At 39.7% G+C, this 15766-nt stretch overlaps 2 protein-coding genes across 4 annotated transcripts; both read left to right on the top strand.

The window, feature by feature from the left end:
• The first annotated feature begins 41 nt into the window (after positions 1 to 41).
• Positions 42 to 7405, top strand: LOC5508242. Of its 2 annotated transcripts, none has more exons than XM_048730159.1 (7): positions 42 to 536; positions 1984 to 2659; positions 3246 to 3360; positions 3779 to 3890; positions 4681 to 4764; positions 5601 to 5671; positions 6058 to 6222. In XM_048730159.1, exons 1-7 carry the CDS (start codon positions 229 to 231, stop codon positions 6138 to 6140), a joined length of 1449 nt encoding a protein of 482 aa, XP_048586116.1. In that variant the 5' UTR covers positions 42 to 228; the 3' UTR covers positions 6141 to 6222. The 2 variants fall into 2 exon arrangements, with proteins under 2 accessions (XP_048586116.1, XP_048586115.1); XM_048730158.1 differs by lacking the exon at positions 6058 to 6222 and adding an exon at positions 6412 to 7405 and having other exon boundaries at positions 43 to 536.
• Positions 7406 to 8470: 1065 nt separating this feature from the next.
• Positions 8471 to 13444, top strand: LOC125556791 (cyclic AMP-dependent transcription factor ATF-3-like). Of its 2 annotated transcripts, XM_048730162.1 has the most exons (5): positions 8471 to 8609; positions 9011 to 9094; positions 9632 to 9836; positions 10846 to 10953; positions 13113 to 13444. In XM_048730162.1, the coding sequence occupies exons 2-5, from the start codon at positions 9048 to 9050 to the stop codon at positions 13290 to 13292; spliced, it is 540 nt and encodes a 179-aa protein (XP_048586119.1). In that variant the 5' UTR covers positions 8471 to 8609; positions 9011 to 9047; the 3' UTR covers positions 13293 to 13444. The 2 variants fall into 2 exon arrangements, with proteins under 2 accessions (XP_048586119.1, XP_048586118.1); XM_048730161.1 differs by lacking the exon at positions 8471 to 8609 and having other exon boundaries at positions 8624 to 9094.
• Positions 13445 to 15766: the final 2322 nt, after the last annotated feature.

The following is a 15766-nucleotide window of genomic DNA, read 5'->3' as shown; positions in this document are numbered from 1 at the left end:
AGGCAACCCATAATGTAAAGAATATTTTAGTTTCCAGTCTCCTGCAGAGGTAAATCTGCACTCTGTCTTTACAAGTTCACATGCGTGATGAAAAGATATAATTCATTTTTTTTTACGATTTTCACATGCTATGAGCTCAATCATGGCAATGAGAACAAGATAGCTATCCAATAATCTTTTTTACCGTATAGATTTAGTTTCCTGGTAGGTTTAAGAACGCAACATCTCATGAAGATGGCGTCTCGTCAATCTTGCCTGCACCTTGAGATATTTCTTCTGCTGATTGCCTCCGCGCTCGGTGACTTATACCTCAGTAACTCAGTGAACCTGTATGTGGATGGTTCCAAAGGAAAGGATGTGGATTCGTGTGGTGCGCAGATAGAACCTTGTAAAACTGTACAGTTCGCTGTAGGGAGAAGTCTGCAAACTGCTGCTCGGTCTGCCATGATTACCGTGGCTTCTGGGCTGTACACAGGCCAATCAATCAGGGTAGAATGTAAGGACGGGCACCCTGGAGCTTATGTTATCCGAGGAGAGTGAGTATTTTATTTTCGTCGTGGAAAATGAAATTGGGGTTTTATTGTCCTTGGGACCAGACCCGTGCCTCTGCATTGCCTATCTGTCTGTCCTGTACATTAGGTCTGTCAATTGGAGTGCCTGTCTGTCTATTAATCTTTTTTTCCTGTACATTTGTTGGTCTATTGGTCTGCCTGTCCTGTACATTTGTATGTCTGTCTATTTATACATATTGCCTGTCAACCTGTCCATCTTTGTAGGTCTATTGGTTTGTCAGTTTATTAATCTTTTTGTCTATTTATCAACCTTTTCTGTTTGTCTGTTTCTCTTTCTATCTATCCTGTACATTTATTTATTTATTTATTTATTTATTTATTTATTTATTTATTTATTTATTTATTTATTTATTTATTTATTTATTTATTTATTTTAGCGAAAGTTCTTTTATTACCCTGAGGGAGAGGTGTGAGGATTTTCATAAAAGTAAGGGATAAAATTAGTTGACCTCCCCCTTCAGGCAGAACAAAATTTTCCATGCCCCCCCCCCCCCCCCTTACACTCTCCCCATATTTTCCCCATATTTCTATATACTCTCCCCATATTTCTCCCAAAAATCAAAGAAAGAAGGAGCGAAGTAAGAAATGGCAAAGACAATGTCAAAGGAATGCAATCAAGAGATTGAAGAAAGAGATTGAAGAATTGAGAAAGTGGAGGGGAATGAATTGGCTAAAAACATTAATTCAGAAAAAGTGAAGGCACTCAATTTCTCAAAGATGTGACTAACTCCAGGTTGCAACCTGATAATGGTTGATGCTAAAGATGACATAAAAAAAGCGAAAAGGCTTTTCGATCTTTTGCTTGCAAGAAAAGCGCAGAATGAGAAAAGAGAAAAGAAAGAGGGCGAGGAAGACAGCCAATCAGATATGAGCGAGGATTTTGATGACTGAGAATGAGCACTTATAGCATTAAAACGTTTTGTTTATATTTTAGATATGGAACATAAGCACTTAATAGCGGAAACCATAAAAAGATGTTTGCATTGCATAGATAAAAGGTGGCTTATTACGTATTCTGGACTCCTGGATTGTGCATACCAAATAACTGCCCCCAAACCGAGACAAGTTAAACCAAAAGGTCTGATTTGACACTTCGTCAAATTATATAGTAGAGACAACACCTAAAGGAATCAGTGCCCCCTCTTTTAAAATCCAAACACTTTCAACGCCCCCCCTTTAGACCTCAGAAATTTCTAGAGGCCCCCCACAGTATCCTCACACCCCCAACCCCCCCCCCCCCTCCTCCCTCTCAGGATAATAAATGAACTTTCCCTGAATAGCTTCGCTGGATACTCACAAATACACAAAAAATACATTTGTCTTTCCATTTATCTTTCTGTCTGCTGAAAATATTTGGATGTATTTTCATAATCCTGCATGTGTGCTGCTAATAGATTTAATGTCTTTTCAGCTCTGCTCATGATGTTACCTTGACGTTTTCCTTGGACATCAGAGAGTGCAATTTCACATTCAGCAACATTTTATGGACAACCACAAACTCAACGAACGCTCTGCTAATAAACCCAGTAGCATCAATCCTGTCCATGCATAACTGCACATTCCAAAATAGTCGATTCAGTATTGTTAGCTCAGGGTCTGATCTACAATTGACTCATACTAGGACAAGTAACTGCACTGGATGGATAGAGGGATCACCCACTTTTTCTGTATCCTCCCTTTCAGGAAGGGATAGCACGGTTTTTATAAGTGATTGTAGCTTTGCTCACAACCGTGGAACTATTCTTTCAGCCAAGGACCTAGATCAAGTTTTACTTAAAGACAGTTCTTTTACAAACAATAAGATTGGGAGCCAAGGAAGTCTCATTCAAGCAAGTGCTCAAAACGTCACACTGTCAAGCTCCATATTCTATCAGAACACTGGAAGTGTTTTAAAGATCGCAGTTGTTGGTGTAACAGGAATGTCAAGCACTATCTTCAAGGATAATGTGGTCCTTGGGGGATCTTTAATTGAAGTAACTGACGAAGGTCTTGTTGATATTGATGATAGTTCATTTCTTGGTACATATGGGACAGCTGTTGCACCTGTGCTTAATGTTAAAAGTAAAGTCACTAAAGTAGACATCAAGGTAATGTTTTCAAATGATTTATACATCTAAAATACAACACACTGTCCTTCAAGAAAGATGGATGTACCAAAATTAGATTTTAATAATTCTTAGTTCTGAAGCATACAAATTTTGTTTCAGTTAATTTGCCAACACCTGGTATGTGCTTAGTGCTTGGCCTTGATTGTGTCTTATTTATATGTTTACCTAGAAATCTAGAATTTTAATTAGATAGAAGCATGAGAGGCCTAGAGGGTTAGAGCACTTGTCACACAATACTGTGGCTCTGGTCTGGGGATTTTTTTTCCGAGTACATGCCTCTTTAATTAATTTTCCTTGTTTCTTATCTTCCTTAACTACCAAAACTGTTCCAATTTCTTTAATTGGCACTACATTAACTTGAACCAAAGGGACGTTATAGAACCTCTGGGGGTGCAATTAACCCTCTGGCAGTGACCACCCTCAGTGACAGTGCTTACTAGCAATACACGCAAGGGGGCACTTGATGTGGCGCCTAGCTCTGTAGTGCCTTCCACACCAGTATAGCTGGTGGACGTTAGTACATCAATTATGTAACTTTATTTTCATTTGGTTTGCTTTTGTTAAGAGAGGCTATTTTGGCTGCAACAAAGTGAACAGCAGTATGCATGCTCCTCCCATGAACAGCAAGTTAGATGATCAGATCAGTTGCCATGACTGCACCACAGACCAAGGATGTCCTGGTAAGTCCCCCCCTGTCTTATCCCAGTGCAGAACCATAGTACAGAATGACTTGGTCAGTGCCCCCCTCCCCCTTGGGCTGCACCATAGAGCATAATGTCTGTATATAAGTACTCCCCCTGACTGTGCCATAGTGCAGATTGTCGTGCAGATTGTCTTGGCCAGTGCCCCGCTCCCCCTCCAGCTCACCGTAGTGCATAATGTCTGTATAGAAGTGCCCCCCTTCTCTGACTGTGGCATAGTGCAAATAGTCTTCGTCAGTGCCCTCTGGCTATGCGACAAATCCAGATTAATGTCTTGGTAAGCTTCCCTCTCCACTTCACACAAAGATGATAAACAGATGATTGTGGTGTTGAAGTTTTGTTGAGTAAGCAGATTTGTGAGCCTTTGTTCAAGAAACATTATCTCCATGTTTTTCAGTGTTCTGCCCTGCAGGAAGTTACCTAAAGCAATCCATATTGTGTGTATCCTGCCCTAAAGGGACGTATAGCTCAGGAAATAAGATGAATTTCACAACTCTTGCTTGCAAAAGGTCAGTTCAAAAAACAAAACAAACATTCTCATTACCATCTTGCTTCAGTCATTCCATTTATTTATTAGGATCTTTTCTTATTATCCATGTTTATATATAGGTCCTATTAGTAAGGAATAGCTTTAGATTCCATTTCCTTGCTGTGGCAGTATCGTTCATGACAAGCAGATTATACAGTTTGGTTAAACCTTTATGACTTTTTCAAGTTCTGATATCATGGTCACAAAAAGGCTGTTCTTTATATCTCTCTTTATATCTCTGTAGGCATTTCCATCAATCAAACCAGGTCAAGCGTGCCCCCTAGAGTAGATTAATGAGTTCATTTTTTTCGAAATTCCATTAAATTATTTGCCGAGAAGTTTCAATTCTTGAAATAAGCAAAGCTTGATAATTTTTATTAGACTTTGTCATTTTTGTGTGTGTAAATAAAGAGGCATTTATCCCTGTAATAAATTAACAAAAACCTTTGGTAATCTCTTGACTTACAAGAAACAGTGGTTTGAATTTTTGCCCGCTTGTTGAGTTCATACAGCATGTGACTAACAGTAAGAGAAGTGAGTCCATTTGATAATCTTAATACTCGTTTCAAGAACGGAAACTTCTTGGCAAATAATCAAACGGAATTTTCAAATAATGAACTCAATTATCAGCTCTAGGGAGAGCATGATTGTACTGTTTGACTGTAGACCTTCATGGGCACCATATTACATTTACTGCTATTCCCTTTTCTTTATTTTTTTATTTCTTGATGCCTGATACTTGATGTCTATGTACCTTTTCCCCTTTCTAGGTGCCTGCCTGGTCACTTCAATGCCAATCCAGGAAGCAGTAGATGCCAACCCTGCAAGGCTGGTACATATACCGGAAAACATGGGTATGTTTGTCATTTTTTATTGAAAGATCCTCTAGTTGTGATAATGATAATTTTTTATAATGTTGGTATTTTTTTAATTTTATTATTCTCCCCATTTTGACCATTTCAACCAACAAATATAACCAAAAGATTATAACTAAAATGCAAATCAACTACAATAAATGTTAATTGGACTATCAAACAGACAAAAAAAACTCTATATGGCAGGGCTTCTGGAATTTACGCGCTTGTGCGTAAGCGCGTAATTTGGCTTTTTCCGTGTAATCCACAAATTTCTGCGTAACCCCGTGTAATTTTGAAAGACAAAACATTTAATTGCACAGCTGATGTGTTCTTTTAGGGTTCTTACCTCTATTTCTCGTAAAAAAAGAGATATTCTTCGTAAGAGTGCGATATTTCGAACTAAATTTCAAAAACAAATAAAATGACTAGGCGTTCTTTGCTAAACCGCGAAGGCCTAGGACTAATAATAAAATACCTTTTCCGGGTAATTCCAGAAGCCCTGATATGGGAGAATTCATTACAGTATGATAATCAGGGGCGTAGCCAGGGGGGTAGCCAGGGGGGTAGCCAGGGGCGTAGCCAGGGGGGTGGCCAAGGGTGCCTGGCCCCCCTTCTAGCAGCCAAAAATATACAGTAAATGAGACATTATCTGAAACACAGGAGGAAATGCCTTGAAAGGGCCTTTTGGGCCCCCTCCTGTTAAAAATCCTGGCTTCACCGCTGATAATACTAGCATCTACCACCACCATTAACTCTCATTTTTTTGCTAGTTACTCTCTACTACTCTTCTTTTATTAAGCCTGGTAGTTTATGTGGTTATGTTTGATTATCAGATCAACTGTTTGCACACCTTGTAAAAACGACTTGTTTACATCAGGCAAGGGACAAGCAAGTTGTTCAAAAAGTAAGAAGTTTGATGCCAATTAATCTTCCATTTGGCATTCATCCTTTTCTAGTGTGGGTTATTACTGGTTACCTAGTAAATCACTGTCTGTGTGTCCTTGTTTTGGTGTCTTCTGTTTTTTTCATACTCACTGTCTGTGTGTCCTTGTTTTAGTGTCTTCTGTTTCTTTCATGCTCACTGTCTGTGTGTCCCTGTTTTGGTGTCTTCTGTTTCTTTCATACTCACTGTCTGTGTGTCCTTGTTTTAGTGTCTTCTGTTTCTTTCATACTCACTGTCTGTTTGTCCTTGTTTCAGTGTTCTCTGGTTGCTTGGTACTTACTGTCCGTGTGTCTCTTTTTTAGTGTCCTGTTTGCCAAGTACTCAATGTCTGTGTGTCGTTGTTTAAGTGTCCACTGGTTTCCTCATGCTCACTGTCTGTTATGCTTACTGTCACTGGTTGCCTGGAACTTATTATCTATGTGTCATCTAACTGTTTGGTACTCACTGTCTGTGTGTCTCTTTTCAGTGTCTACTGGTTGCATGTCACTCACTGTCCGTGTGTCTCTTTTTCAGTGTCCACTGGTTACATGGTACTCACTGTCCGTGTGTCTCTTTTTTAGTGTCCACTGGTTGCATGGTACTCACTGTCCATGTGTCTCTTTTTCAGTGTCCACTGGTTGCATGGTACTCACTGTCTGTGTGTCTCTTTTTCAGTGTCCACTGGTTGCATGGTGCTCACTGTCCATGTGTCTCTTTTTCAGTGTCCACTGGTTGCATGGTACTCACTGTCTGTGTGTCTGTCCTGATAGTAGTCCCCCTTATCTTACTGTTGTGCCAGTGTAGAAAGAATTCAGCAAAGACCACATCTTCCTGCACAGGGCTGCAAAACGGCAAATATCGACAAATGCGCGAACCAGGCAATGTTACTGTACAGGTGGCACATTGACAAGAGTTTTTCAATAAAATTCTAACCATCCCGAAAGCACAAAAAAATGTTTTTATGCCATTGTAGTATCTCCACGGGAAGTTTATTATCGGATTTGCCTACAGAAAAGTTTGACTTTTAAAATATGACATACCAGTGTGATCTAGAAATCGCTTATGCTTTATAGTTTTGTATACAAATAGCACATATATTGTGAACCGGTAGTGGACTTTCCGCCGTTTTTTGTTTTATTTGGGGGTATGCGTTTGCACCCCCTGCACTTTTCTGGGTACGGGCCTGTGTTTGGTGCGAGGAAGAGAAAGAAATTGGCTTTGCCATCACCTCCTATCATTCCATAACACGTTGAGCTGCCACAGAATCAGGTGGTTGGGTTCTTTCAGAATCTTATATGCAGATAGAATAAGATCAAGAAAAATCGTTGCAATTTGCTTCTGGTTTCTTAGAAAGTAAGAGAAAACGCAGAGGGCTTTCACAGGTACAATCGCAACAAAATAACCCATTTGCCACAAGATTTTGGACCTCATCACAAGCCTATTTTTTGTGAGATTGTTCATACATTCTCTGTATTCACCCACATTGGCTTAGATTTTTTTTTCTTGTTTTTTTTTTTTTCTTCACATATACTGTATTTCACCCGATTTCACAAGATTTCTGTCCAAGTTGGGTTGACAATTATGATAACTTCCGCTGGCGAATTTGGTGAATCCCTCGTAGTTCTCACTTGCTGGGGCTCTTTTTAGTCTTAAAAGACTGTAATCATATTAGAGAGTAGGGCAAAAATATATTTAATAAACGGTAAGACATAATTATTTATTTTGTTGCTAAGAACTGCTATCTATAAACAGTTAAATTTGTAATGGAATAACTTTAATGATATTATTTTTCAGATTAAAATTTTTGAAAAAAAATGTATATTTATTACACTCCCGCTTGTTGTAGGCTTTTCTCATGAATGGATAAATAAAATCAAGTCGATAAACAATGATGATTTAAAGGAGAGAATGCCATAAAAAAATAGTTCTATGTACTTACGGATATCATGAAGTGATTTGAGAATACAAGTAATTCGGTGTTTTCCCTTCTCTCCACAAACAGAGATGACAATCTACACACCTGAAATGTGCATCACTTCTAAATCGAATTGGTGTTATCGAGCCCTCTATCATTTTCTACTCTTCGGGAATTACACTAGTCGCTACCCCTTGGTACTAATTGAAAGTATCTAAATTCAGCTTACATAATATCGGTTTCATTTTATTGCAAACACTCGTGCAAGGAATCTCAGTTTTAATACAGTATATTGCATGGCTGTTACCGGAAGTAAACCGGATGTTATAAGATCTGTCTTGTCAGTGTTTTGTTTGTGTACATGTTGCGCTGAAGTAAAATAAAACGATTTTATATTAACTGTTATGAATTACTCGTAACTATTAACAGAACAGGTCATGCCCTTACTTTATATTTTCTTCTTCTTAATTAATTAAACACCTTTTTCCGGGGAAATCTTCCTGAATCTTTTAGGGATAATACCGGAAATTTGAACTCGTTTCATATAGTGTCAAACGCCCTTACAGAGCGGCGGAGTTCCGAATCTTCATTTCGTATCCATTCTACCGTAACGACAAACTTCCATTTAAAAGGGGCGACCTATTTGGAAATCTTGGTTTGCATCTTGTGTTTTTTTATGCTTTCGTATGTATCGTGTTTTTTACGCTTCTCTTGCTCCCTTAACAAATTCTACGAATTCTATGAAATCTCATTGATTGAAACAGTTTGAATCAACCTCATTGTAATATATTCACAGCTATTTCTCTGAATTACGTCACCTGGCTTCATTTCCCCTTACTGTAATTCCCAGAATATGGATAGCTTGAATTATAAAATGTTTGCCCAGCCCCGATGTTCACAGTTGAAAAAAAAAAGCGCCGAGCATAACTCAAAGAAGCCCTGGAAACGAGTTTGAACAAAGACGCCTTCTTGAGCGCCCGTTTGTGAAATGACGCTAACAAACAGGTACCTGCGATGATGTGCATAACAGGGCATGTCTAAATTTGTAGGGTGTACGAGTCTTTATTTATGCAAGTTTGTTGAAGCCGCTTTTTTATTGCCAATACCCCGCTAGCGATCCCACTCGATTTCGATGCAAAAGTGCTTTGGGCAGCAGAGTTGACAGGAAATGCTTCGACAACCATAACTTTGAGAAATAGTATTTAGGAACGGCTAGTCACGAAGTCAACGGGAAACTCTCTGCTAATAATGGTATACAAATGATTAGGTTTTCGGCATGATAGAATTTGAAAGAAAAAGTTACAAATAGAAAAGCGGATTGGGTTACATCAAGCAAGACTCATGAAAGTATACCTTAGTATAAATGCTCAAATTAGACAAGCTTGCCTTTTCTTGATATACAATAGATAAACCTAATTCAGTTTCGATGAAGCCACAATACCGATGATTAGCTTATGGGCCTGCCATCAAGAGAGATTGAACCCTACAAAAAGGTAACGTAAATAAATTATGTTGTAAAGTAGTAGAAGTATACAACAGCGCATCTTTTGGCTGACCATTTAGACTTTTTCGACTTGCTACTGTTCTAAATTGCGTTACTTGGAGATAACATGTAGGTAATATAATACTAATTTGTAAATTAGTTATCTATTCTTTACTTATCTCATCTTTTGTATGCCTTTTTTTCGTATTTGTATATGGGAAATTGAAGCCGCATGTATGGGAAGGGTTTATCTCCTTCGTTGCTTCCATCTAACGTTGGCATTTTTACAGATAACACACTGTCACTGTTACTGTCATGTCTTTTTTCCCACGAATAATAATGTTTAGAAGCAGGGCTGTTGGAAATGGTTTTAAGATTTTCGAGTGTAGACAGGAATGCTTTAGTCGCGCTAACGGAATGGAACACTATATTTGACGCAGCTTGACCAGAAGGGACGTCCGCTGAAAGAAAACTAGTTAAAACCTTATCAGCAAAAGTTTCAATTCCTTTAAATTGTTTCTCTAATTTTATATTTCTCTCTTACAGTTATAACCAGAAATTGCACAATTACAGCTACTTGTGTACTTGTTTATAAAGACATAAGTTCACTGATAATTTGGGAGAGTGCGATAGGAGCAGGGATGCCAGTTAAAGAAAATCTTCGTACAGTCATCCAGACCAGAAGATGTGCTCGAGGCCTGGGGCCGATAAGACTTTCTACGGTCACGGACAGAAAAAGGAAAGAACAGGTAAAACCAGAAAAAAAAAAAAAAAAAAAAATACACCAGTTTCTAAAACACATGTTCTGATGATATTCAGCACACCAGATACCAGATACACAGCTTTCCATTTAAAAGTTCCATTTGCGCATGATGAAAAAAGGAATATGATAAAAGCCGTCCTATGATATTCAAATGTTATAATCCGGTTATATTGTCAGATTGTTATGATAAAGGTTCTTTTTTCGCTCATATTGCCTTCTAATAAACTAACTATGACCCTGCAGAAGTCTTTATTTGTTCGTAGAACGACGATCTTTTGTATGCCGGCTAGAGCAGCTGCTTTGTCTTTTTATGGTTCTGAGCCATTATCACAAAAAGCCGCAACCGTCAGACTGTTATATTTTTATTACTTCACTTCAATTGAGTTTAAAAATATCGACTCGTACCTCCTGTTGAAGTATATATGGAAGCCCCGGATGCTTTTCTCGTCTCTATTTTCAGATCGCCTATAGGGATGGACTATCAGAAAAGTAATGGGGAAAGAGCGACATCAACTTTCTTAATTTTCGGGAGTTTTCGGGAGTTTGATGATGATGATGATAAGATCATGGTTTAGTTATGCGAAACAAAAGCGGAAGTCAAAAATTGAAATAAAAGTTATATAAACCTGCGTTCGACCGGAACATCAAGATTCTTTCTAACAAATTTGTCGTACTTTTGTACTTCTTGTACAAAGTAAGAAACTGGAAGAACTCTAAAAAAACGCAATAATGGTCATCCTTTTGGCTCATTGATAGCGTTAATACCCTTAAAATTCCTGTTTATCCATACAATGAAAAAAAATACAAAATCTGTTGAGGCACCCGCATTCCCATTTCCCCTTCCCTTTACTTTATTTTGACAGGGGGGGGGAGGGAGAGTTCAGCATTTGACATTTTTGACCGAGTTGCCGTTTCTTTCAGTTGCAGTTTCTGTACAACAGTCAGTTATATAAGGATATCTCAATTCTGTGTAAAATTCGATTCCTTTTTTAAAGCTTACCCCAGAAGAGGAGGAGAAACGCCGACTTCGTCGCGAGAGGAACAAGCAGGCAGCGAACAGATGCCGCAAAAGAAAGAGAGATAAGATCGAAATGTTGGAAAGGGTAAGGCTAACAGAGATAAATAGGGATTACCGAAAATTATAAGAAAACGCCAATGATGGCTGAAGTTGATTTAATATATGTTTCTCAAGTGTCGTAAGTTGGCTTGCTTTAATAAAAAATAAAATTACAGTGGCTTTGTCAACCCTAGGGCATATCGACGAAAGTCGAATAGATGGCTAAAACTTCTGGGGCGTGTCTAGAGAAAAAGGCAGTGTGGGGTCCAGAGTATTAAAGCCGCATGGTCACCAGTTTACTTCCGGTCGATTACGCAACAATCTTCGATGATTTTTAACGGAAAACGCGAAAAATATTTCAAAATATTAAAAGCAGTGTGTCTATTGGAAGTTTCTTTGAGGATGTGATCGATAATTTAGAGCGGATGGCCTGTTAAATATCTCGGATTTTAATGGATCTTTTGTCTTTTAACGGTTGAGGTTTCCGTCGGACCTCCGGAAGTAAACTGGTGACAATGCAGCTTTAATTCAGAAATGTGGACTTTAGAAGCACACTAGCATACACACATTGGCACCAGTCGGGCCAAGACGGGACGCTAGCACAGTTCGGCAACCATGGACATCTGTTTCGTCCTTATTAGGACTCTTCAGCATGGCATAGCCGATTTGCCTCAGTTAAACTTCATCGGCAAAAAAAACTGCAGGGCGACTTCGACTCGAACGAAGTGTTTTAAACCACAGCTTAGATCCATGTGGGATCTAGAGCTGCGACCGGGCTAGCGTGATGCCAATTGTGCGGATCACGCATGCGACCTTTGCTAGTCTAAAACTCCGTCGGATAGCCAAACTATCCTTGGGAGTATGTATACATAAATGTGGACCTTAGAAGCACACTAGCATACACACATTGGCACCAGTCGGGCCAAGACGGGACGCTAGCACAGTCTATTACCCATGCAGTTCGGCAACCATGGACAGCTGTTTCGTCCTTATTAGGATTCGTCAGCATGGCATAGCCGGTTTGCCTCAGTTAAACTTCATCGGCAAAAAAACTGCAGGGCGACTTCAACTCGAACGAAGTGCTTTAAACCACAGCTCAGATCCATGTGGGATCTAGAGCTGCGACCGGGCTAGCGTGATGCCAATTGTGCGGATCACGCATGCGACCTTTGCTAGTCTAAAACTCCGTCGGATAGCCAAACTATCCTTGCGAGTATGTATACATAAATGTGGACTTTACATGCACACTAGCATACACACATTGGCACCAGTCGGGCCAAGACGGGACGCTAGCACAATCTATTACCCGTGCAGTTCGGCAACCATGATCTAGATCCCACATGGATCTAAGCTGTGGTTTAAAGCACTTCGTTCGAGTTGAAGTCGCCCTGCAGTTTTTTTGCCGATGAAGTTTAACTGAGGCAAACCGGCTATGCCATGCTGACGAGTCCTAACAAGGACGAAACAGCTGTCCATGGTTGCCGAACTGCACGGGTAATAGACTGTGCTAGCGTCCCGTCTTGGCCCGACTGGTGCCAATGTGTGTATGCTAGTGTGCTTTTAAAGTGCACATTTATGTATACATACTCGCAAGGATAGTTTGGCTATCCGACGGAGTTTTAGACTAGCAAAGGTCGCATGCGTGATCCGCACAATTGGCATCACGCTAGCCCGGTCGCAGCTCTAGATCCCACATGGATCTAAGCTGTGGTTTAAAGCACTTCGTTCGAGTCGAAGTCGCCCTGCAGTTTTTTTTGCCGATGAATTTTAACTGAGGCAAACCGGCTATGCCATGCTGACGAGTCCTAACAAGAACGAAACAGCTGTCCATGGTTGCCAAACTGCACTGGTAATAGACTGTGCTAGCGTCCCGTCTTGGCCCGACTGGTGCCAATGTGTGTATGCTAGTGTGCTTTTAAAGTCCACATTTTAATTCAGAGACCGCGGATCAAATCGGCTCTGGTGATAGGTCACTGGATCAACCTAGAAACTTTATCCAGATACACATAAAAATAACCGCGTTAAATTAAAACATAAAATTAACATCTTAACTACTAACCCCCCTCTGGACACGCGCCTGAATCTTTTAGTCAACCATCTATCATACCACTGACTCCATCTTGTCCGATTTTCGCTACTTACTCGATGCTGTAGACACAACGAGGTATTTCCTTTTTTGTGGACATTTCTCTCCTTTTTTTAAAGACAGCACAAGAGATCGATGATTCAAACAAAGCCCTGGAGACAGATATAGCAAATATGAGGACAGAGCTGACCGAACTGATGAGTGTGCTCCGATCGCACGATTGCGTGATGCGCTCACGTGATGCTGTAACGCAAGAAGATAGGGCGTCAGGTCTTGTCGAAGAACCTGGGCCTTGCTGAAGCGAAAGTGTGATGAAATAATTTGTCACTGAGTGAATCATATATTCTCTTTATATATAACACACATGTACATAAATTTATTCAATGGCTTTTAGATGAAACATTGTAATATACTGAGCTATATAGGTTGAATAAAAAGGTTTTTCGGCATAGTGAGGTTTTTGGGGTTATTTACTTAGCCCGGGTGAGTACGCAGCTCTTACAAGCTGCAATTTGATTGGGCAAATAAACAATATCCGCACTTCGACACAAAGAACGAGAAGAATAGAGACAAAATAACTCCTTTGTAGAACAAAGATAATAGGAGACAAAGCAGCTGCGTACTTAGTCCTTAGCCTGATTGCAGGCAGTACACGGTGCTATTATCGCAAAAAAGGCGCTCCAGGGAAGAAGAAAGAAGGGAGAAAAAATTATTTCCCTCTCCTTTCCCCCTGGCCTGCATCCTCTTTTTTATTCATTTTTTTTGTTTTGTTTTGCGCGGCTGATCTTCTTGTTCAACTGCTTTATTTCTCTCTTTTTTCAGAATAGGAGTAGCCAAAGGGTGGGCTTATCCCCATTACTAAGCAGTAGCTTGAAAATAGAACTTTCTTGGGGGGAGGGGACTTTTGAGGGAGCATATTTCCTTTGTAAAATTCTTATTCTCCTGGAGGAGATCGCACCAACTGAATCAAAGAAATACAGAGTATCATAAGCAGGGGCAATCATCTGAATAATATAAGTGTCACGGCGGTTTACGTTATTTTAGACACACGGATAAGCTTCGTCTAATCCGGAGATTTTGAAAACAGAGGTTTTCGGTACCCGATAACGAGAGGCGTAAACGTAAAAAAAACCCTCCGTTTTCAATAGCAACTGGGATGTTACTAAAACAGGGAGCGGGAAACAGGGATTTATACCTGGTTCATTCCTAAACAGTAAGCCACACACTTGAAAGTATGCTCTGTTTAGTACATGCTTGACCCATTTCTGTTAATATATTTTTGCCTTCTTGAAGTAAGTATAAGTACATACATTTTTCTAATATTTTTTTTTATTTTGCACTTTTTTATCAAATAAATGGTTTAATGCATTGACCAACAGAAAATTATCAGATTATTAAGGATTTGTAACGCAGCGTTTTTGTATTGTTTCTATTGACTTATTTATTGCGTTTTTGTTTTCAAGTGTTTCGAGTCTGCTTTCGTATTGTCTTGTGCCGGAATGTGGGCTGTTAGAATTATCAGAACCGACATCTTTTTTATTTCATATTATATTATATTTCATTATATTTTGTTATCATGTATAAATGCTTTCCCGGGATAGAAAGAAAACGTTTTGGTGTTGCTTTTTTGACAGCACAGAAGGACGATATCTTGGATTTGTCGATAGCCGCTGATCACTCGTTCCCTGTTCCCCGTTCTCGTTTTAGTAACATCCATAGCAACTGGGTACGTTTGGACAGGGTCTAAATCATCTTCAGGAACATACATTCGTTGAGATAATTAAAAATATCACATCATAATCACGATCGTAGTAGACGGCTCTCTTCCACAGAAAAACATACCGGCAAATAGGGTTTTCTATGTATAGAAGGAATAGCTCAACTTGAAAATGATTTCATAAAGAAATGAGCCTCAAAAGCAAAAAGTTGAATCGGAGTTAGGATCAAAATAGAGTACAGCATAATTTGAAACAAACTTTTTTTTATCTTCATCCTCAATACTGATTTTCTTTCTATTAATGTCTCGCAAAGGATTATATTTTCTCCTAAGGGTATTTTCTTAAATTTATATATGTATCTATTTTTTATTTTAATTTAATTTTTTTAAGTGTTTATATCTCACGCCTGGTCAACCTTTTCGCGCTGTCTTGACGGCTTGGCGCGCTCTAATCTTGCCTGAAAAATAGCCTGATCTGTGAAAACTCACTCGTGACAGTGAAACCTATGACCGCGCACGCCCCCCTCAGCCATCCTGGGTACGCGCCTGTATCGGGATGTGGTGGGATTGTTTCCCCCCACTTTTGAGCCACCTGAGAGAAGTCATTACTCCATTAAGAGCACCCAATATCTTCTTCAGACTCTTAGAGATACCAATACTCAGCGGCGTAGCCAGGATTTTTAACAGGAGGGGGGGGGGGGGGGGGGGGTCATAAGGCCCTTTCAAGGCATTTTCTCCTGTGTTTTAGATAATGTCTCATATACATTCACTTTATTTTTGGCTGCTAGAAGGGGTGGCCCGGGCCCCCTTGGCCACCCCCCTGGCTACGCCCCTGGTACTGAGGGGGAATTAACGCGGTAAAAATATTTAGAGGAAAATTTGAAGGGTAAAGGAAATCACTCCCACTTCGGAAATTGACGGTCCGAGATAGCCAGAGGTTTGAGCCATCACCTATGAATTCGCGGGGGAGGTCGAGGTTTTCCTACAGGAAAAATTATTCACAATAAAATCATTTCGTTACACGACGTTCTTTCGACGCCTTTTCGCTTATCTGCA

The sequence above is a fragment of the Nematostella vectensis genome, chromosome 7 (genome assembly GCF_932526225.1).
Source record: "Nematostella vectensis chromosome 7, jaNemVect1.1, whole genome shotgun sequence".
Lineage (NCBI taxonomy): Eukaryota > Metazoa > Cnidaria > Anthozoa > Actiniaria > Edwardsiidae > Nematostella > Nematostella vectensis.
Note: the sequence above shows the minus strand (reverse complement) of the source record. Positions and strands in the feature narration are given on the sequence as shown.